Raw genomic sequence first — 24,005 nt, forward strand, 5'->3', positions numbered from 1 at the left:
AACCATTGGACCTCACTTTGTGCACGGGGGGATTGTCATGCTGGAACAGGAAAGGGCTATCCCCAAATTGTTTTCACAAAGTTGGAAGCACAGAATCTAGAATCTCATTGTATGCTGTAGCGTTAAGATTTCCCTTCACTGGAACTAAGGGGCCTGGCCCGAACCGTGACTTTACAATTGGCACTATGCATTGGGGCAGGTAGCGTTCTCATGGCATCTGCCAAACCCAGATTTGTCCGTCGGTCTGCCATATGGCGAAGCATGATTCGTTTCCACTGCTCCAGAGTCCAATGGTGGCGAGCTTTACACCACTCCAACCGACGATTGGCATTGCGCATGGTAATCTTAGGCTTGTATGCGGTTGCTAGGCCATGGAAACCCATTTCATGAGGCTCCCAATGAACAGTTCTTGTGCTGACGTTGCTTCCAGAGGCAGTGAGTACTGCAACCGAGGACAGGCGATTTTTGTGAGCTACGCTCTTCAGCACTCGTTTCCGTTCTGAGCTTGTGTGGCCTTCCACTTCGCAGCTAAGCCGTTGTTGCTCCTAGACGTTTCCATTTCACAATAACAGCACTTACAGTTGACCGGGGCAGCTCTAACAGGGCATAAATTTGACGAACTGACTTGTTGGAAAGGTGGTATCCTATGACAGTACCACGTTGAAAATCACTGAGCTCTTCAGTAAGGTCATTCTACTGCCAATGCTTGTCTATGGAGATCGCATGGCTGTGTCCGTAATTTTATACACCTGTCAGCAACGGGTGTGGCTGAAATAGGCGAATCCACTGATTTGAACAGGTGTCCACATACTCTAGTGTATATTTATACAGTACCAGTCAAAAGTTTGGACAACTACTCATTCAAGGGTTTTTCTTTATTTTAATATTTTCTACATTGTAGAATAATAGTGAAGACATAAAAACAATGAAATAATAGATATGGAATAATGTAGTAACCCAAAAAGTGTTAAACACTTGTAGCCATCCTTTGCCTTGCTGACAGCTTTGCACACTCTTGGCATTCTCTCAACCAGCCTCATGAGATAGTCACTTGGAATGCATTTCAATTAACAGGTGTGCCTTGTTAAAAGTACATTTGTGGAATTTCTTTCCTTGTTAATGCGTTTGAGCCAATCAGTTGTGTTGTGACAAGGTAGGGGTGGTATACAGAAGATAGCCCTATTTGGTAAAAGACCAAGTCCATATTATGGCAAGAACAACTCAATTTGGCAGTCTAAAGATGACTTTTCAACATTGCTTGCTCACTACATAGAAAACGTAATATTGTATCCCCTTTTCATGACGGTGTAAAATATCTTACCTGTGATGAAATGTTTTCCACACACACAGACACCGGGGTCCCCACATTTCCCACTCTCCCACGTCGAATAGCCTGAAGCCACAGAGCTCTTCTAGCAGGCTCGATTTCCCTACGCGGGAGCATTGTGGACCGTAGGTCGGAATTTTAGACCTGTTTACATGTACATTGAACCATGCAGGAGCTTTTAGGCATGTTTCTGTATAACAAACAATTTACAATGAAGATCAATGGGAAAGAATGTTTGTTTTCCCCAATTTGTGGCTGTGGTCGAGGGGAATTCCTTATTATTATTATTATTATTATTATGTGCATATCAACTCAGAGTATGGCTGCCTGGTATTGTGATGCAATCATTTACATGGTAATGTAGACTGTTCATTCAAACTTCATGTGACTCATTTTTTTTATGTCAATTGAGTTGAATCAACAAATCACAGCACATATTGATGGGTACACTTCCTGCTTTTACATCCTGCTTTTAGTCCACCCATTATGCCATCATTGACTTGAATGGGGACGCCCGTTCTGTTCTTTCGATTTCAATGGCAGCACATGCAGTCAGGAACGAAGGAGAGGGCAAAATGTGTGTTTTTAAAAAAACGGTTATTACTGTGACCGCTGTCATTTTTGTCATCCAAAATTCCATGACCCTCACAGCCCTTTTTCTTAGTCTCTGAGAGTAAAATTGCTCACACAGAGGTGGGCCAGCAGGGGGGAGAAAGCGATGGAGGGAGCGATACAGAGAGGTGATGTGATGTACCGATAAGGGGTGAAGGGAATGTGTATGGAATAGAGAATGAAGGCGGGTTGTGTTTAGTAAATGAGGAAGGTGACATAATGGACAGAAGGGAATAAGGGATGGACAGAGGGAAGGAGAGGGGAATTGAGGTGTACAGGTTGGGTGAAGGGATGTGAAGAATACCATGCCCTGTGACTGCTGAGCAGCCAGTGGATTGCGCATGTGTGTGTTAGCATATCTGATCGCTGCACTCTAGTTGAAACAAGGGGCTCAGGTCAGGACAGGGAGTGTGTGTGTATGCAGTGGCGTGTATTCATGGATGCCAAAGGAAGCCAGGCTTCCCCAAAGAATGTACAAAGATAAAGTATGAAATACTTTTTCTTTCATCTCTCGGTGTTTCATAATTTTTTTCAAATTCGCAAGAGGCTGACTTGCGGTAACTCTCCAGTGTTCTAAATCAATATTTGTTTACTCGTCTGAAAATGTCGGAAACATTAACTTGGTTGACCATGGTTGTAATGTGGCTTTTGATTGACCGCCACTTTTTTCCCCCCTGGCTTGACTTCCCCAGTGATTTTACCCACGCACCACTGCTGTGTGTTTGTGTACATGGTTTATGTCTCTCTGTAATGTGTATGTGCACGTGCAATGTATATGTTTTTTCATGTCTCTCTATAGAGTGTGTGTTAATGTGTGAGTGGGGTCAGCTCTTCCTCTGTATCTCTGGCACCATCGTCCAACCGTCGCCATCGTCCTATCACATTCCGGAATGCCCATGTGCCCTCTGACATCACTGCCACGGCTCCCTTGCGCCATAGCAACAGGAGATTATGCATCTGTGTTGGCAAAATCAGGAAGCCCCGTTAAATATTCTATCCCCTTCTAATGTCTGATATAGGGTCATACACTGTGGGCACTATGGGTCAGATACAGAGAGCCAGATGAGGGAGGGAGGAGAGATAGATATGGGGGAGAGAGAGACTGATAGATTGAGGTGTTGGAGTAAGATACCGTATTCAGAAGTAGATATAGAGATATAGCAGACAGCTATATAGTTTAAACAGAAAAATGACAGATACAGAAAGTGATGCAGTGTAGCCAGATAAAGGACATGGGGGAGAGATGAAGAGGGGGTGGGACACATATAAAGAAAGAGGGAAAGGGATAGAGCCCCACAGTGGAGGTGTCATGATACCCATAAAATCTAGCGGTGAAACGAATCGTTTTTCCACCTTTCGTTTTTCCCATTGAGGATTTTAGAAACACTTAAAATAAGGTCTGTTTCGTATATAGGCTTACCCTGGCATGTTGTTTTGATAACCTAGTAAATCTCTCTCGGACAAGGTGCCTTTTATCAATATATTCGGATCTCTTTACTCTCAGATTTGAAAATGCTAATTAGCATCAAAGTAGACGACATGCAAAACAACAAATCCCTGCAAGCTCCTGTATATCATCTCGAGCTGATACCTTTGCTAACAGATATTGTGTCAATTTAAAACTCGCCAAAGACAGTTCACAGACTTGTCCATTTAAAGAAATGTAGCCTATTTATTCATTACCACATTTAGCTAACATTAGATAGTTAATCCAGAGATTCTTACCTTTGCCTCGATTCAGCAGTCTCTTCCAGATCATCATGGCATTTGTAGTTCTTTATGATAGCCACATTAGCAGCTAATTAGCATTTACTTTTGGGGGGGGGGGGGGGGGGGGGGTAAATACAGGCGAATATATTAATAAAAGGCCCCTTTTTCGAGAGAGATTTACATGGTTATCAAAACACAGTTTCTAAAATCCCCTATGGGGCAAATTTATAGTGGGAAAATGATTGGAACCATTTCCCTGTTTGACCTATTATATATGATATTATGACTCATACTGGGGTACTCTATAGAGGGAGGATATTTGTTAGGTAGTGTGTAATGGTATACAAGCTGAGATCACGGCAGCAGAGCTAAGCCTGAGGTAATCCACAAAGACCTCAACTGCACCTGGGACCAAACAGCACAGTACCCTCTGACTGAACCACAGTATGATACGGTACCTCAACGTATACTGTGCCCCCATGAATGAGCTGATACAACCATGCAATTACAAGGTGCTGCATCACAAACTGTATCTCGGCATATACTGTGCCCCTGTGGAAAACCAATACGGTTCAACCAATATAGTTTTTGAAAAAGATCAAAGCCAAAGTTCCAGAAACTCTGTTGTTCTGTCTTCTCTTGCTCCTATTCCTTTCCTCCTTCCTCTCTCTCCTTAACTCAGATGTTCTGTTTACAGTAGTTCCATTCTGCTGAATAGCTGTAATTAACATTCTAATGAACTAATCGCAGGATTCCCGTTGTGTTTCAAAGTTAGCGAGCTGCGTTCAGAAGCTTTTCTTTACGTAACGCCCGGGTAACACTGGAAGCTCCATTCGCAGGTGTGTGTGTGTGTGTGTGTGTGTGTGATTTTATTAAAACAATAATGGGAGCAGACAAGGACTCAATCAGGCACGTGTCCTAGCGAAGCCCGTTTAAACCTCCTGCACCAGCTTTGTACCAGACAAACATACACACACACACAGCCCTCTGTCTGGCCCACTAGATGGAAATAGCATTGGAGCCACGGCCCTGTAAGGTAAACAACGTGTCGGCATTGCCAGGTTGAGTGACGAGTGAGGGGAGTGTGTGTATTGCATCTGTGTGTGTGTTCTATAAAACGTTTTACTTTTAGATTTTAGACTGGTGAACTAGCTTAATGCTGCCAGTAAGTGACACGTCTGTGTTAGATCTGTTGACAGGAAGTGACATCAGATCAGCTACGAAGTCTGTTTCAGATGACTAGCTATGTCATGCTCCTGCTATGTCCTTGCTGTAATAATGTAATGTTTCTCTCTAGCGTGATGTCTGTGACAGAGTAAAGCAGCCTCACTGACAGGGGCTTGCTGTACCTGGGGCGGCAAGTAGCCTAGCGGTTAAGAGCATTGGGCCAGTAACTGAAAAGTCACTGGTTTGAACCCCCCCCAAGCCAACTAGGTGTGCCCGTAAGCACTTAACCCTAATTGCTCCTGTAAGTCGCTCTGGATAAGAGCGTCTAGCTAAATGGTGTAAAATGTACTGTAGCTGGGTTTGTCAGTGATTGACATCAATAGATTTGGAACCAGCTTCTGAATCTGATTGTATGGAGAGCCAGCAGTGTCACGATGGGGTGCATGTACACACACACACACACACACACACACACACAGAGATGACCGCGTGCACAAACAAATGTTCTCTCTCTGTCTCTCTCTCCTTCCTCCATCCATTCCCTCTCTCCTACAGATGTGTATAGAAGAGATCATGCTGAGATCGCTCCCAGGCAACAACTTCTCCCAGAATGCTCACTAACGAACACCCTTTTTTTTGTGTGTGTGTGTGAAACTCAGCCCTGAAATTATTTTAATTACTACTTGTGTTTATCTTATCTCTCTCTGTTTTTAACTTTTTATAAAAGGCCTCCAGAACTCACACAAACAAACAACAAATACGAGAAACGACAAATAAGGGAGAGAAAAAAACCGAGCCCAGTGTGCAGCCTCGTTTCAGATGATGACTATCATAAAGCGTCTCAGATTGGGTGTGCTGATCTAGGATCAGTTTAGCCTTTTAGATCATGATGAATAAGATTACGATGGACAGGGGGAACCTGTCCAAGCACTCTTACTCTGAGAGGCTTTATGAGCACACTCCCATTGTAATTAACGAGCCCTCTATGGTTTTAAACCGACGCGGAAGAACACAGATGTTGTAATCAGAAATGTTAGTTGTTGTCATTGCATTTCCTCTGAAGTCTTTTTTCCTGTGGAGTGGCTCTGGTGCGTGTGTGTGCGTGCGCGCGCAGTAGACAAGCAGATAACCTAAGGCAGGGTGTTCCTCCTCTCATTGGATAGAGGCCTCTAGGGGTCAATCCTTATCTAAGCCCCCGGAGCTGCTGCGACTACATACACACACAGTCTTGTATAACTAACTTTGTGGGGACACACAATTCAGTCCCATTCAAAATCCTATTTTCCCTAACCTTAACCCTAAAACTAACCCTAAACCTAATTCTAACCTTAACCCTAACTCCCCCTAGACATAGCATTTGACCTAGTGGGGATTAATTAAAATCTCCCCAGTTGGTCAAATGTTTGTTCTGGTCCCCACAAGTATAGTTAAACACATCCAGGAACACACACACACACACACACACACAGGAATTTTAGGTCTGCTGAGAAAATTCATCCTATAACATTTTAACATTGAGGGTTTGACATTAACATGTTTATCCACTTGTCCTTCTAACAAGTAGGAGACTGAAAATGTTGTTTTAATGCAAGAAACCACTTTACAAAATAAAATGCATTATTATTCCCATACCATTGTTACAGAGAATCAGACAAATTTTGCTACCCTCTGCCTATTAGCTACTTAGGCTTGAATAAGCTGTCTCAAAATACAACACTGCCCCTTTAAAATAAAAATAGGCTGTTTACCTGACTCATTAATCTACTCACAATACCCCATAATAAAAAGTGTTTTTTAGAAATAGTTGAAAATGTATTATAAATTTAAAAAATCAATATCACATTGACATAAGTATTAAGACCCTTTACTCAGTACTTTGTTGTAGCACCTTTGGCAGCGATTACAGCCTCAACCTCTCTGACCAAGGCCTTTCTCCCCCGATTACTCAGTTTGGCCGGGCGGCCAGCTCTAGGAAGAGTCTTGGTGGTTCCAAACTTCTTCCATTTAAGAATGATGGAGGACACTGCGTTCTTGGAGACCTTATATGCTGCAGAAATATTTTGGTACCCTTCCCCAGATCTGTGCCTCGACACAATCCTGTCTTGGAGCTCTACGGACAATTCCTTTCGATCTCATGGCTTGGTTTTTGTTCTGACATGCACTGTCAACTGTAGGACCTTTATATAGACAGGTATGTGTGCCTTTCTAAATCATGTCCAATCAATGGAGTCCACTTGTGGTAAATTCAAATCAAGTTGTAGAAACATCTCAAGGATGACAAATGGAAACAGGATGCACCTGAGCTCAATTATCGAGTCTCATAGCAAATGGTCTGAATACTAATTTCTAGACATAGAGTGCATTCTTTCCAAATGCACTGTATGTCTAGAAAAGTACACATTTTGTGCTCTTGTAGGAGACAATCACTCCCCTATTACTGACAGCAAATTATCTATTACTGGGCGAATAACTCACTAACGAGCAAAGGATATGAACTAAATGTATACACGTGGCTACATGCACCTCGCTTTGATCTCAAAACAAGCGCATCTACTCAGAACCGCTCATGCTGTGAACACAGTCCAGCTCAAAGTAAATGGCACATCCATATATGGCAATGTTCTGTTTGCATATAGGCCTACTGCAGCGCTCATTTGTTTATGCCGAACCGGTCTGTGTAGAGTACGGGCTGAGTAGTGCGTGTCAATGCAATAAAATCCTACTCTGTGTTCTACCTACAACAACATCTCTTGCATAGTTCATTTTGTTTCGGTGTGTTGCATTGAAAGTGGCTAATATTGTGTTGATTCGACCACAATTGCCACAGTAAAGGGAAATGTGAATAGTGTTAACAGGGAGAACTCTAGAACAGTGGTCACCAACCTTTTCTGAGTTAAAATCACTTTGAGTCAAAATGCAATCCGAGTTCTTCTTTTTTTAACATGACTTAAAAAACGTACGCCTATGCAACATTAACCAATTAAAAACAGTACTGTAGCAACGATAACAATGATAATGCATTGTTGTTCAGGCCATAAAAATGTATGGCTTAGTAAGGTGTTGAATACAAAGTGTTGACAGTGCTGAGTAAGAAAAAAACAGCAGCTCTTTGCTGTATTTGTAGACTCTCTCTCTAGTCATGGTTTTAAACATTTTGAAATATCACAGTATTAACCTTGCTGTAGATTTCTTATGCCTGCTACGTTACTGCAGACACGGTAATCTGAGCCATCCGATTGGTCAGCGTTAGGCCTATAGTGCGCTTGATTTTATCTCTGGGCCCGCCGGGAAGGCAGAGTGTACCTTCATACACATGAAATGGTTCAAAATGGCAACAGTTCGCCTACCCGGCGCACAAGGGTGCACCTACTGCCAACAGCCCATGACTGTAATGACCGACGCTGGAGAAGAGAAACAGGTATGGGGAGTAGAACATTTAATATGGAACAGACATCAAACAGGACAGAGACAGCGTCAGAACCGGATACGCAAAGACAAACGAACATTCATCCTGAAGCGGGGAACAGAGCTTGGGAACAGACAGATATAGGGGAGGTAATGACACAGGTGATTGAGTCCAGGTGAGTCCAATAATCGCTGATGCACGTGACGGGGGAAGGCAGGTGTGCGTACTGATGGTGGCAGGAGTACGTAATGCTGGGGAGCCTGGCGCCTTCGAGTGCCAGGGAGGGGGAGTGGGATCAGGTGTGACAATGACAAATACATTTTAAAAAATGGAAGAAAAGGCTTTATTGTTGGGGGTTTTTCACAAATGTTTTGCGATCGACTAGGAAGGCTTTGGAGATCGACCAGTCGATTGCCATCGACCGGTTGGTGACCACTGTTCTAGAAAGTTGAGTGAAGTTCAATCTCATGCTTCTCTCTATGGGTTGATATTTCTGCTCGGCAGTCCCAGGGAGCTGCACGGACGCAACTTATAAGGAACATTGGTTCCAACCAAATGTGACAGACAGGCCTCCCTTGGGGTCTGTAGGGCCCAACGGAGAACAGGAAGGTCTTTCATCCTCCTGTGTGTGTGTGTGTGTGGGTGAAGATGAAGGCTTTTCATCGTTCAGACTGTGACAAAGGAAACGGTTTCAGCGAGGAGGCATAGAGATGTGTTTTAGGGTACAAAGAGAGTAACGTACCCCCCCTTTCCTCTCATCCCCCATTCACTTCTTGGCTGTTTCAGAGTATATTTCTCATTTGATCAGAGAGGCTTGCCCCCACACTGATAGATTGTGGGTACCCATGGAGCTGTTTGTGTTAGCAGGAGCTGAACAACGTATGATGTGCACAGTGGCACCGGTCCCCTCTGATTGGAACAGAGAGAGTGAGAGTGTGTGCGTGTGTGCTTGCGAGAGTATTTCTTCACTGCTCAGTGATTCGGACTCTCCATCCCTCCTCTCTCACTTTGTATCTCCCTCCTTTGCCTCATCTTCTTTATGTGTGTGATTTGATGTCGTCGTCCTCCCCCACCCCCCCAGGTGAGTGAAATGAGTTAGTAATGGAGTCTGTGTGAGACCCAGGCGACCCCCTGCCTCTCCCCAGACACATCCCAGGCAGGGGCCTGTCTCCTTGGCTAGAGAAGGCCGGGCAGCCCCCTTTTTAGAGCATGGCCTCCAGGGGTGGGTCATTTCACTGGCGGCAGGGGGCTGATTCCTCCTCTGCGTTCACATTACAGGGCCAGCAGTATCTCACTACCCACCTTAGAGCGTACTCCTTTTGTGCACACACACACACACAAACTGTTGCTACCCAGGCACATATCCCTCTATCCATCCCTACACCTTCCCTATCTTTTCTCCTAATCTGTGATGTCATATAAGGAAACACAATAGGTTTCTACTTCCTGCCTTATTCTCATTTTAAGCAGCTATGAGTTTACACTAAGTGCTACTTTATGCTCTAATTATTTTTTATTTTTTTTACTTCAGTTTAATTTAGTAACTACTTTCTTAACCAACAATGCAGTTAAGGGCTTGTAAGTAGACACCTGTTGTATTCGGCACATGTGACAAATAACATTTGATTGGATTTGATATTCACCACCCTTGGATTTTTTCACATTTTGTTGTGTTGCAAAGTGGGATTAATATATTTCATTGGGATTTTTTGTCATTGTATCCCTCATTTAATCAAAGTATATTGAAAGCAGGTGCTTCCACACAGGTGTGGTTCCTGAGTTAATTAATATCTCATTTTTAGGGTCATGTATAAAAATGCCCAGTTGCCCATTATTTTGGCTACCATGGCTAGAAAAAGTTATCTCGGTGACTTTGAAAGAGGGATCTCAAAGGAGCATAGGGCAGGGGTTGCAGTTCTCTGTCATTGGATTCTAGAGAGGTCGTTTCTGAGATCAATGTAGATCCGCAATAAAAAAATCTCTGGGGGCTGGTTTGGAGATGATACAGTATAGCCTAATACAGAAGCATGTCTGTTCTACGAAATAAATTCCCAAATAAATGTTTTCTCAAATATTTTATTTTCTCTGTTACTGGACTGACATGCATGATTGTTGCCGACACTCTGATGTTCAGATGAAGGGAATTAAATATTCTATAATGAGCACCACTGCAGCGCTCAACTCAAACACCGGTGTGTAGCCTACTGTACCTGCTGGCAAAGTATACTGAACAAAAATATCAACTTAACATGCAACAATTTCCAAGATTTTATTGACTTATAGTTCATACAAGGAAATCAGTCAATTGAAATAAATTCATTAGGCCCTAATCTATGGATTTCACTTGACTGGGAACACGGATATGCATCTGTTGGTCACAGATACCTTAAAAAAAAGGTAGGGGTGTGGATCAGTAATCCAGTCAGTATCTGATGTGACCACCATTTGCCTCATGCAGCGCGACACCTCTCCTTCGATATAGAGTTGGTCAGGCTGTTGACTGTGGAATGCTGTCCCACTCTTCAATGGCTGTGCAAAGTTGCTGGATATTGGCAAAAACTCAATCCAGAGCATCCCAAACATGCGCAATATGTGACATGTCTGGTGAGTATGCAGGCCATAAAAGAACTGGGACATTTTCAGCTTCCTGGGGCCGTGCATTATCATGCTGAAACATGAGGTGACGGTGGAGGATGAATGGCACGCCAATTGGCCTCAAGATCTCATCACAATATCTCTTTGCATTCAAATTGCCATTGATTAAATGCAATTGTGTTCATTGTCCATAGTTTATGCCTGCCCATACCATAACCCCTCCGCCACCGTGGGGCACTCTGTTCACAATGTTGACATCAGCAAACCGGTCACCAACACAACGCCATACACGTGGTCTGAGGCTGTGAGGCCGGTTGGACATACTGCCAAATTTTCTAAAACGACGTCAGAGGCGGCTTATGGTAGAGAAATTAACATTCCATTTTTGGAAACGGCTCTGGTGGACGTTCCTGGAGTCAGCATGCCAATTGCACCCTCCCTCAAAACTTGATACATCTGTGACATTGTGTTGTGTGACAACTGCACATTTTAGTGGCCTTTTATTGTCCCCAGCACAAGGTGCACCTGTGTAATGATAATGCTGTTTAATCACCTTCTTGATATGCCACACCTGTCAGGTGGATGGATTATCTTGGCAAAAGAGAAATGCTCACTAACAGGGATGGAAAAACACATTTGTGCACACAATTTGAGAGAAATAGGTATTTTGTGCATATGGAAAATGGGACCGACCGGCTCAATTCGGTCTTATGTAGTTGGTGTTTTCTACATTGGATAAAAGTAGAGACTCAGAGCTAAAACATGGTATATCATACACTACAGTTGAGGAACAATGGAAAGTAATTTTGCTTTGAAAGTTGATTAACTTCTAACCCCACTTTTGAGAAAAGGGCCCTTGAAAGTTTTGGTACACCTAGTGGAGAGCTCTTCTTTGTCTACACCCATTCAACATCGTTCACACCCTCTTAAGGCTTAGCCCCACATCTTTAAGTATTCACATGTGAGGCAATGTGCTAAACAGAGTGAGTACGGTAGTGTACTAAACAACCAAAGATTTCAAGACTAAAGGCTGCTTTATACAACGTCTATCGGCATGTCCGTATACAGTCCATGACATCATGAACATTCTATTGTCGTCCGACATCAAACTTGTCTTTATGAAAAAGTATAAACACAAAAATGACAGGCTGCATGACATCTGCAGCTTGGTGGTCCAAATAGCATAACATCAATAAACCCATCCGTTTAAAAATGTATTTAATATAGCTAGCTAGCTAATGTTAAGTTAGCTGGCTAGCCAGTTCAAATAATGACCATAGCTGACAACATCTTAACTTTAGCTAATCTCTATTCATTATAACAAGAAAATAAACTCACAACAAGATCATTATTTAAAATACAACTTTTCTGAGGATCCCCATTAGCTGTGTCAAAAGCAGCAGCTACTCTTCCTGGTGTCCACACAAAACATGAAACATGACATAATACAGAACTTTAATAAACAAGGACAGCACAAGGACAGAACTGCATCAAAAGGCACACGTAGCCTACATATCAATACCTACACACAAGCTATCTAGGTCAAATAGGTGAGAGGCGTTGTGCTGTGAGGTGTTGCTTTATCTGTTTTTTTTCAACCAGGTTTGCTGTTGAGATTGGATTTCCGTGCAATAATGGCTCTATATAATACTTTATGCTTTCTTGAATTTGTTCTGGATTTGGGGACTGTGAAAAGACCCCTGGTGGCATGTCTGGTGGGGTAAGTGTGTGTGTCAGAGCTGTGTGTAAGTTGACTATGCAAACAATTTTGAATTTAACACAATGTTTCTTATAAAAAGGAGAAGTGATGCAGTCAGTTTCTCGTCAACTCTTAGAGACTGGCATGTGTAGTATTACAATTAGCTTAGTGCCGCTCTGTTCTGAGCAAGCTGCAGCTTAACTAGATCTTTCCTTGCAGCACTCAACCACACGACTGGACATTAATCAAGATAAGATAAAACTACAGCCTGCAGGACTTGCTTTTTGGAGGATGGTGTCAAAAAAACAGAGAATCGCTTAAATACTGACAGACCTCTCCCCATCTTTACAATCAGTGAATATATATGTTTTGTCCATGACAGTTTACAATCTAAGGCAATACCGAGTAATTTAGTCTCCTCAACTTGTTCGTTCATTACCAGATTCAGCTGAGGTCTAGAACGTAGGGAATGGTTTGTACCAAATACAATGCTCTTAGTTTTAGAGATGTTCAGGACCAATTTATTACTGGCCACCCATTCCAAAACAGACTGCAACTCATTGTTAAGGGTTACAGTGACTTCATTAGCTGTGGTTGCTGATGCGTATATGATTGAATCATCAGCATACATGGACACACATGCTTTGTTTAATGCCAGAGGCAGTTCATTGGTAAAAATAGAAAAGAGTAGAGGACCTAGAGAGCTGCCCTGCGGTACACCACACTTTACATGTTTGACATTTGAGAAGCTTCCGTTAAATAAAACCCTCTGAGTTCTATTAGCTCTGAATCCATGATATGGCAGAGGTTGAAAAGCCATAACAAATACACTACCGTTCAAAAGTTTGGGGTCATTTAGAAATGTCCTTGTTTTCCATGAAAACATACATGAAATGAGTTGCAAAATGAATAGGAAATATAGTCAAGATGTTGACAAGGTTATAAATAATGATTTTTTTTAAATTTAAATAATAATTGTCCTTCAAACTTTGCTTTCGTCATAGAATCCTCCATTTGCAGCAATTACAGCCTTGCAGACATTTGGCATTCTAGTTGTCAATTTGTTGAGGTAATCTGAAGAGATTTCACCACATGCTTGCTGAAGCACCTCCCACAAGTTGGATTGACTTGATGGGCACTTCTTACGTACCATACGGTCAAGCTGTTCCCACAACATTTCAATAGGGTTGCTATCCGGTTACTGTGCTGGCCACTTCATTATAGACAGAATACCAGCTGACTGCTTCTTCCCTAAATAGTTATTGCGTAGTTTGAAGGTGTGCTTTGGGTCAATGTCCTGTTGTAGCAGGAAATTGGCTCCAATTAAGCACCGTCCACAGGGTATGGAATGGTGTTGCAAAATGGAGTGATAGCCTTCCTTCTTCAAGATCCCTTTTAGCCTGTACAAAACCACCAAAGCTCCCCCAGACCATCACATTGCCTCCACCATGTTTGACAGATGGCGTCAAGCACTCCTCCAGCATCTTTTTATTTTTTCAGTGTCTCAATGTTCTTCTTTGTGATACCGAACACCACAAACTTAGATTCGTCTGTCCGTAACACTTTTTTACAATCTTCCTCTGTCCAGTGTCTGTGTTCTTTTGCCAATCTTAATCTTTTATTTTTATAGGCCAGTCTGAGATGGCTTTTTCTTTGCAACTCTGCCTAGGTGGCCAGCATCCCGGAGACGCCTCTTCACTGTTGACGTTGAGACTGGTGTTTTGCGGGTACTATTTAATGAAGCTGCCAGTTGAGGACTTGTGAGGCGTCTGTTTCTCAAACTAGACACTCTAATGTACTTGTCTTTTTGCCCAGTTGTGTACCGGGGCCTCCCACTCCTCTTTCTATTCTGGTTAGAGCCAGTTTGCGCTGTTCTGTGAAGGGAGTAGTACACAGCGTTGTACAAGATCTTCAGTTTCTTGGCAATTTCTCGCATGGAATAGCCTTCAATTCTCAGAACAAGAATAGACTGATGAGTTTCAGAAGAAAGTCCTTTGTTTCTGGCCATTTTGAGCCTGTAATTGAATCCACAAATGCTGATGCTCCAGATACTCAACTAGTCTAAAGAAGGCCAATTGTATTGCTTCTTTCATCAGAATAACAGTTTTCAGCTGTGCTAACAATTGCAAAAGGGTTCTCTAATGATCAATTAGCTTTTTAAAATTATAAACTTGGATTAGCTAACACAACGTGCCATTGGAACACAGGAGTGATGGTTGCTGATAATGGGCCTCTGTACGCCTATGTAGATATTCCATGAAAAAAATCTGCCATTTCCAGCTACAATAGTCATTTACAACTTTAACAATGTCTACACTGTATTTCTGATCAATTTGATGTTATTTTAATGGAAAACAAATTTGCTTTTCTTTCAAAAACAAGGACATTTCTAAGTGACCCCAAACTTTTGAACGGTAGTGTATGTTTTCTCAACAACTGGTTATCGTCAATAATATCAAAGGCTGCACTGAAATCTAGCAGTGCAGTTCCCAAAATCGTCTTGTTATCAATTTCTTTCAACCAATCATCAGTCATTTGTGTCAGTGCAGTACATGTTGAGTGCCCTTCTCTATAAGCATGCTGAAAGGCTGTTGTTAATTTGTTTACAGAGAAGTAGGATTGTACAGTTTGCTAAGAGCTGGCAGCAAGCTGATAGGTCTGTTGTTAGAACCAGTAAATGCCTCTTTTCCACTCTTGGGTAACGGAATGACTTTGGCTTCCCTCCAGGCCTGTTGACAAAGACTTTTCTCTAGGCTCAGATTTAAGCTATGACAGATAGGAGTGGCTATAGAGTCAGCTACTATTTTCAGTAGCTGTCAATGCCAGGAGGTTAATTTCCCCATAATTTCCCCACCTTTCCCACACTTAACTTTACAAAATTCAAACTTTCAAGACTTTTCTTTCATTGTTTTTTAATTTTTTATGCATGAGGATGACGGCTCACTGTTCGTTGTTGGCATGTCCTGCCTAAGTTTGCCCACTTTGCCAATTAAATAATCGTTAAAATAATTGGCAACATCAAAATGGTTTGATGAGTTCAATTTGTCTTTCTGCCCATAATTTCATTTAAAGTACTCAATTTTTTTTTTTTCATCATTCTTTATATTATTGATGTTGGCTTCATAATACAGTTTCTTATTCGTTTTGTTGAGTTTAGTCACATTTCTCAATTTGTAGTAAGTCAGCCAGTCAAATGTGCAGCCAGACTTATTAGCCACTCCTTTTGCCCCATCTCTTTCAACCATACAGTTTTTCAATTCCTCATCAATCCATTGAGCCTTAACAGTTCTAACAGTCAGTTTCTTAACATGTGCATGTTTATCAATACTTGGAAGAAGGAATTTCATAAATTCATTAAGTGCAGCGTCTGGATGCTCCTTATTTATCACATCAGACCAACAAATATTTTTAACATAAGAGTCACAGCAAGATCTTTAGTATGATCTCTTATACGCTATTTTAGGCCCAGCTTTTGGAATTTTGGCTTTCCTGGATATAGCCACAATTTGACTTTGGTGCAGGTCATGTTTGTCACATTACCGTCTCTGGTAAACACACACTATATAAATTAAAATCACATTTTATTTGTCACATGCAGAAGGTATAAACGGTACAGTGAAATGGTTACTTGCATAGTGGAGTCTTTTGTTTAGACATGTAGCTAGCTAGCTAAACAATGAACCATAATCCCAACTCATAACGTTACTATCCTGTATGAATCTACAGGTGGCTAAAGCTAACCAACTAGGTTCTATGTTAGCTAGCTAGCTAACATTAGGCTATAACTAGAAATGCAAATGGCTCTGGGATACGAATAATATTACTGCACAAATCATACACGTAATATTTGGTAGCGAGCCAGCCAGCTAACATTAGCGAGCTATCTAACAGTACGCTTTAACTTGCAATGAATTTGACTGTCTGACAAAATAGAAATGTATAATATCTGAAAATGTAGCTAGCTAGACTTTCTTACTCGTAGACATGGATGAACGCTTTTCCCTCTACGTCACGGATGCAATGGTTGCCCTTAGTTGGAAGATGTAATCCGGAGACGTGTTTCTTGCAGTTCTTCGTGATATCTGTCAAAAAAGCTGCGCTAGAAAGGATTAACTACACATGCTGAGCAGCTCATGTTATAGACAGAAGCATACTACATGCCAGACGAATCCAAACTCATCTCGGCATGTCCAGCCCATCCATTATCTCAGCCAAACATGGCGTTACTATCCTGTAGGTTCCAGACTTTTTCCATGTCTAAACCAACTAGGCTCGTATTTTGTAAAGTATTATTCGTATTTACAGATGGCATACACGTTTGTTATTAAGGCACATGAAAGTTCACCAAAAAATCTCGTCTACGTTCAAATATCTATCCTGTAAAGTAGTGACACGCAACATACGCCTAGTTTTCTGAAACAATCTTTTATTTCAGCTCATGGGATCAACACTTTACATGTTGTGTTTATATTTTTGTTCAGTGTAATTCAAAGCTTATACTTTACCATTCAGGATGTAACTTTCCAGTGCTTTCCAATGCGCAACATTTCTTAATGCAATCTAGGCAAAACACAAAACACTTTTGGCCTTTGTTAAAAAGGCCTCCTACAATTGTGTGTATGGCATTGTTTTAAAAATTAATTTACAACCGGAGTTTCAAGCATGGTTTTGGGGCAGCTGCGCAGTAGAGCTCTTAAAGGGGGCAATGGCGTCTTAAAAGGGCAATGATATACTTTGTTATATTATAGAAACCCCCCCCCCCCAATTGAACACGCGGGAGGCAGCTTTTCCAGCATCATCATAAAAAAACACCAAATGATGGAATTTCTCATGGAACAATGGTGTCGCATCCCTCCAATAGAGTTCCAGACACTTAGAATCTATGTAGAATCTATGCCAAGGTGCATTGAAGCTGTTCTGGCAGCTCATGGTGGCCCAAGGCCCTGTTAAGACTAGGGATGGACAATATATCAGTGAACATATCGGAATCAGACGATGTTAGCTAAAAATGCCAACATTGGCATCGGCCCAATGTCTAGTTTAACGCCGATGTGCAAAACCGATGTCAAAGCTGACGTGCATACCTATATAACGTAGGTAGATGACGTAATGATGCCATGTAAAATGTAGCGCTACATGTGCAACAACGCATTCCTAACCTAGTCCACAATGTCTGCTGTGTGGATCGAGCAGTCAACAAGTTGAGCAGTCATTTGAAAGACTAAGACAATTTCAGCGAGACAACTCAAAGGTGAACTCCATTAATGCCAAGATAATGGAATTCATGCCCTTGACAATCAACCGTTCTCTGTCGTGGGTGATGTTGGCTTTCGCTGACTGGTCGAGCACAGGTAGACACTACCAGGTGCGTTATTTTTCAGATGTTGCCCTACCGGAGTTACACAGTAATAGTGTCACTGATATTAGCTTCACGACTGACATTTGGATCAGCGATATCAGCCCCATGAGCATGCGGAGTCTGACAGCACAGTGGGTACAGTCGTCGAGGATTTTGTACTAAGGAAAGTCGTACTGCATGCTCACGAATGTGCTGGTTGTCATACCGCTGCTGCCATTTCAATGGCATTTGAGAATATGTTTGAAACTTGGAAACATGAACACACAAGCTAGCTCCATTCGAACAACTGACTCGAGAAATAAGCTCATCAACTGCACCTGCAGCAGACATGATATCCTCTGTCATGGCATTGAAACGCCTGCTCAACAAAACTGCCGACACAGGCTGTGAACAAGCGATTCGGTGGCATTCTCTCTGAGCCTCTTTACTGTGTCGCCACCATGCTCAATGCTATGTACAAGGACCGCTACTTCGATGCAGACAAGAAACCGGGTTTACGTGAAATGTTACATACACAGCTGGACAAGATGGAAACAGACACAGTAAGGAAGAGAGGCCACGGACAGACAAAGCTGAAATGTATGATGCTTGACATGTATGATGAAATCCTGGTTGAGAATGAAACGACTGAACAAATTAACAACGAAACAGCACAGCAAGTAAGTGAAATAGGCGTTGATTATGTTTTACTGGTAATGGGGGCATACGTAAATGCCAACAAAATACATTTTTAGTGTGTGTGTGTAACCTCTTATTTAACTAGGCAAGTCAGTTAAGAACATATTCTTATTTACAATGGCGGCCAAACCCGGACGAAGCTGGGCCAATTGTGCGCCGCCCTATGGGACTCCCAATCACGGCCGGATGTGATACAGCCTGGATTCGAACCAGGGAATGTAGTGATGCCTCTTGCACTGAGATGCAGTGCCTTAGACCGTTGTGTGTGTGTTAACTATTTAACTACTAGAATGCTTAAAAGGCCGCTGAAATTTAAAATATTGGTAATCGGTATCGTTTTTTTGAGCAAGGAAAATATCGGATATCGGTATCAGCCAAAAATGTCATATCAGTGCATCACTAATTAAGACACTTTATTTTGGTGTGTTTCCTTTATTTTGGCAGTTACTGACTGACTAGGTTGGAACCCTGGGCTCCTGCACGCCATAAGTCTGTGTGTGTGTGTGTGTGTGTGTGTGTGTGTGTGTGTGTGTGTGTGTGTGTGTGTGTGTGTGTGTGTGTGTGTGTGTGTTGTGATGCACAGGCAGAAACTGGGGCAGATGCTCTCATGAGAGCATCAATATCCCGATTGGAGTTCCACACACACACACACACACACACACACATCTGCCACACACTGATAATGTAATTAGGTATGAATGGATCCGTCTGGTGTAACCAGTTGTAATGGACTGAATGAACAGTCAACTACTGAGCAGTCTCTCTCTCTCTCTTTTTCTTTCTTTGTAGACAGTGTTGGACCACTGAGTCCGCTCTATTCAACATTGACGGAGTTGAAACTGTTTTTTTTTGGGGGGGGGGGGGCATGCTCTCTTTTTATGCACATGGTGTGTTTGTGTTCTTTGTGTGTGTGCGCGATCAGTGTGTGTCTTTAGAGCAGGGATGGCCAACTCCAGTCCCCGAGGGGCTGACTGGTGTCACAAAGTTTGCCCCAACTAACACACCTGTCTCCAATAATCAACAAATCACGGTCTTTGGTTTAGAATGCAATTAGTTTGATCTGCTGTGTTTGCTCGGGATGGGGGGGGGGGGGGGGCGACTGAAGTTGCCCATCCTGTTTTAGAGCAATGAGAATACTGTGATTAATGCTCCTGGGCCTCCGGTGCATGCTGATGATGTCATAGCCTGCTTGTTCCACTGGCCCCTGGGAGTTGCTGTCTTTCTCCCCTTGCGGAAGCTGACTGCAGTGAGTGAGTGAGACATATTCAGCCCCGCCCTCAGGCCCAGGTTCATACCACTTAGAGCAAGGGATGGTATCAAGCTGAAGTCCTCCAGGAGCTACGCTACAGGGTCTGTCAGGTGGGTCTCCTCTCTCCTCTCCCGCTGGCACTTAGTTGATCACTTAATGTCACTGATTGGCTAGGGAGTTCACACACCTGGTTTCACTAATTAAAAGGAAAGTATGAAAAGCAGCAGAGTTGCCCTCTAGGAGTTGACTTTCACACCACCTTTTTCCTCTCACTCTCGTCAACTCTCCCTTTCTCTCCCTCCCCATCCCACTCTTTCACCACATGTTCTCTCCACCCCCCCGCCCTTCTCTCTATCTCCTTCCGACTCTGTTTCCCCCTCTCCAACCAGCTCCCTTCCCTTTCCATCCCCCTCTCTCTGACCCACTATCAGTCTGTGTTTGACAGCCTGAGCAGTAATTGTAATTTCATAGCTGTCACTACAACACAGGGTTTCAAGAACGGTCAGTGTCAGGCCTTAATTAGACTGTCAACACACACACACACACACACGCACACACACGCCATTCCAAATGTGTGATTATACACACACTAATCACGTCTTAATGGTACGTTCTTGATTGTGGTCGTAGCTTCTGTCAGTTTAAATGTCGCCGTGTAAGTGGTTTGTTTAAATGACACTAACACACTCATACCCCCACACACACACACTCATATCCAAACACACACTCATACCCAAACGCACAAGCAGCACGCAGGCATTAAGTCATGATCCTCTCTCGTCTTCCATCTAATGCTACATAAAGTGGTCTCCTAAGTGTTGTTATTCGGGCTCACCCTCATCATCTTTTGTCTATCAGTATCCCCTGTCTGGTCTTCTCTTTCCATAGCAATCTCTCTCTTTCTCCCGCTGTCTTTCCGTATCACTTTCTCTCTCTCTCCTCCTCTCTCTCTCTCTCTCTTAGTCACTTTTTCTTGTCGTCTTTCTTGCTCTCCCGCAGGGATTCAGAGGGTCTTTACTAAACCGTAGTAGACCGTTCTAGACACTCTTAGCGGAGCTTAGAGGGCTTGAGGGAAACGAGTGGGTGAAGAGGGATGGGTGAGTGTATGTGAGGTGTAGCAGCGCAGCGTTTCCAAAAACTCGGTCCTGGGAACCCCAGGCGGTGCACGTTTTAGTTTTTTGCCCTAGCTCTACACACCAGATTAAACGAATCAACTCCTCACTAATCCGCTGTGTGGTGGAGTGCTTGGGGGGAAAAACCTAAATGTGCACCCCCTGGTGTCCCCAGGACCGAGTTTGGGGAAACCCTGTATTCACGGAGTAGCTGTTGCAGGTGCACAGTAGGTCCACCAGGTAAAGAGGTATTTCGGGAAATGACGACAGGTGCCTAGGAGGACAGGGTCTTGTTTGTTCGCCCTCCACTACGTCCCTGGTGGTGGGAGGGTGCGGCGGAGGAGTGATAAATGGGCTGTGAATGGGGGTCTCCCACTATCTAACCCTCTTCTACGATACAGATAGACCCCCTGCGGTAGAGTCCAAATTGGATCCTCACAGTGCTCTCATTTAGAGCGCCCGTTAGAGCTTTGGTTAGTAGAGCGAGACGATGAGACACGGGAAGGAGGAGGAAGTGTGATTTTCCACTGGCTGGCTGTTTAATGCTGCTCTAATTCTCCTCCCTGTTGATCCTCATCTCCACACAGCTGCTGTGTTTACACGCACACTTTGCACAGCCAAGGAATGGGGAGATCACACAGAGAGAGCGAGAGGGAGAGAAGGTGTGTGTGGCAGAGCGACATGGAGGAGAGAGAGAGCCAGGTCTATTGTACTGTAATTTCTCCATTGACATGATTCAATTTGCTGTGGCGACTTCTTCATGCACTGGCTCTGGAGTGGAGTGGCTCATCCTCTGGTGTGATAGTGTGTGTATGTCTGTGTGTGTTTGTGCTCATGCAGTTGTGTGTGTGTGTACAATGCGTGTGTGTTTCAATGTGTTTGTAGAACTGCTATTTTATGGATATAGAACAGAGGAATAGAGCTATTGTAAAACACCAGGAGCCAGTGTGCCAGAGCTTGGCTGTACTGTGGCTGACTAGCTGTGCTCTCCAGGGGTAGAGAATAAAAAACCAACTTTGGACAACTGGCTGCTTCTTACCACAGAGACGTATGCTTCTTCTCCTCTCCTCCTTCTGTCCTCCTCTTTTCTCCCCTCATCTCCTCTCCCATCTCTTCCCCGCCCCTCTCCTCCTCTTCTCTAACTGTGTTCTTTGTCTCTCTTACAGGCTGGCAGACCAGGATAGTGATGGCCACGTGAGCTTCAGAGACTTTGAGTGTGTCATCAGCTATGGACAGGCCAACAGCTAACTGAGAGTGGACACTCCGTTCCTCTCTCCTCCTTGGACTGGACAGCTTCGTTCTGGCCAACATCTAATAAAAATCAACTATGGAGCAACTTGTGCAGAATGCATTTTGGAGCCCACTGTTGACGTGCTTCTGTGCCACCTCTGCTACTTTGACAGAGAACCAGTGACCCAGCCACCTCTGTCTCCCTTTTTACCCCCTCCTTTCTCTCTGTCTCTGTCTCTGTCTCTCTCTCTCTCTCTTTCTCTCTGTCTGTCTCTCTCTCTGTCTCTCTCTCTGTCTCTCTCTCTGTCTGTCTCTATGTCTCTCTCTCTGTCTCTCAGACTATCTCTCTCTCTCTCTCAACCCCATTAAGCAGGTCCCATCCCATAATCCCCTGCTCTCCCAAATGCACTTCTACCTGAGAAAGAATGAGGGGGAGGGCGAGAGATAGAGAGGGGGGAGAAGGGATGAAGGGGTAGGTTGCATCCAAATTGAATATTACCCCTGGTAGTAATAATATTGGATTTTTAATCAGGCAGGGCTCCAGGATGGCCCTAGCTCTGCGCCTGCATAGCTTCTCTGTATTATAAAGCCCCGGTTAACAGGGTCATATTCATTAGTGCACAAAGTAGTAAAACACATTGCAACGGAACATCAACAAAATCGCTTATTTGACATGTTCAGGTAGTCCCCCCAAGGTTTCAGTACATTTGGTGCCTGATGAACAGGACCCAGGGCTGCTGCTCCAGAGGGGATTTGCCAGCGCTCTTCTTGTTCCCGCCAATTACAGGACTGTAAATACAATGTTTGTGTTCTGGAGAGATTTACGACGCCGGCACTCCCGTCTGAATAAAGATTAATTTGTTTTTGTAATCAAAGTACCCGAGTATTGGATCTGTGTGACGCAGAGAGACGCAAGTGCACACACGGCATACAAATGCATACACACACAGTCAAAGGGATACACACACACACACACAGTCAAAAGCTTACATGCACACTCGTATGAACACACATACATTGTTGTTTAAACACAAACAGTCTCACACACTTGTATACGAACACACTCTCACAAGTCTCTCTCTAACACACACACACACACTCAATTACTCTCACTCACACACATTTGTTTGTTTCATGTATCCATCAAAGAGGACTCAGGGGGCTGTGAAATAAGGAAATGGACTTGAAGGGAAATATAATCAAGCAGTTGTTTAATCAAATAGAGTAATTGTCTAATCCTGCCTCCGTCTCATCTTGAGGAAGCAGCGGTAGCGGCATCCGATACGTACTGGGACAAGACACTTTAATCCACTCTCTTACTGGATTAAACCAATCCTCCCATTCATTCTACACAACATCGGGTTACGGAGAGAGAGAAAGGGAGCGAGGACGGAGAGAGGGAGGGGGATAAAGAAGCTATGAGGTAGAGAAGGAGAATGGAACTGATACAGAGACATGAACGGGGAGAGAGGAAAAGATGGAGAGAAACGCGGGAGAGAGGAACAGATCTAGCTACAGAAATGGGGAGAAAGAGAAAAAAGTGGCAGAGATGATAGTAGCAGAGGTTATCCAGTAGCAGAGGTTTGGCATGGGTGTGAGGCAGGGAAGGATGCATGCTGGTCTATTGTGCTGCTGTTGCAGGACACTGACTTGGCTGAAACCACAGCACAGACAGGCTCTGTCTGGCTGGGTTAGGGATCTTTGTATCTTTTTATTTGGCCATTTCTCAAACTCTTTCCATCCATCCCTCTCTCCTCTTGTCTACTGCCCATGCCAACCCACTGTTGGAGAAACTGGTGCTTTGTGCTGTGTCCTGTGCTTTTCCCGTCCAACAGAACCTGTTAGCCTAGCCTAGACACCA

At 43.4% G+C, this 24,005-nt stretch overlaps 1 protein-coding gene across 2 annotated transcripts in view; it reads left to right on the forward strand.

Annotated features, from left to right (window-relative positions):
* Positions 1-22,981, forward strand: part of efcab11 (EF-hand calcium binding domain 11) — a 78,541-nt gene extending 55,560 nt beyond the window's left edge. For both annotated transcript variants that reach the window (XM_039009036.1, XM_039009037.1), the window contains one exon: positions 22,081-22,981. In XM_039009036.1, the coding sequence (XP_038864964.1) occupies positions 22,081-22,162 (82 nt within the window). In that variant the 3' untranslated portion in view covers positions 22,163-22,981. The remainder of the gene's footprint in view (positions 1-22,080) is intronic.
* The last annotated feature ends 1,024 nt before the right edge of the window (positions 22,982-24,005 follow it).

This window comes from Salvelinus namaycush, chromosome 15, assembly GCF_016432855.1.
Source record: "Salvelinus namaycush isolate Seneca chromosome 15, SaNama_1.0, whole genome shotgun sequence".
NCBI lineage: Eukaryota > Metazoa > Chordata > Actinopteri > Salmoniformes > Salmonidae > Salvelinus > Salvelinus namaycush.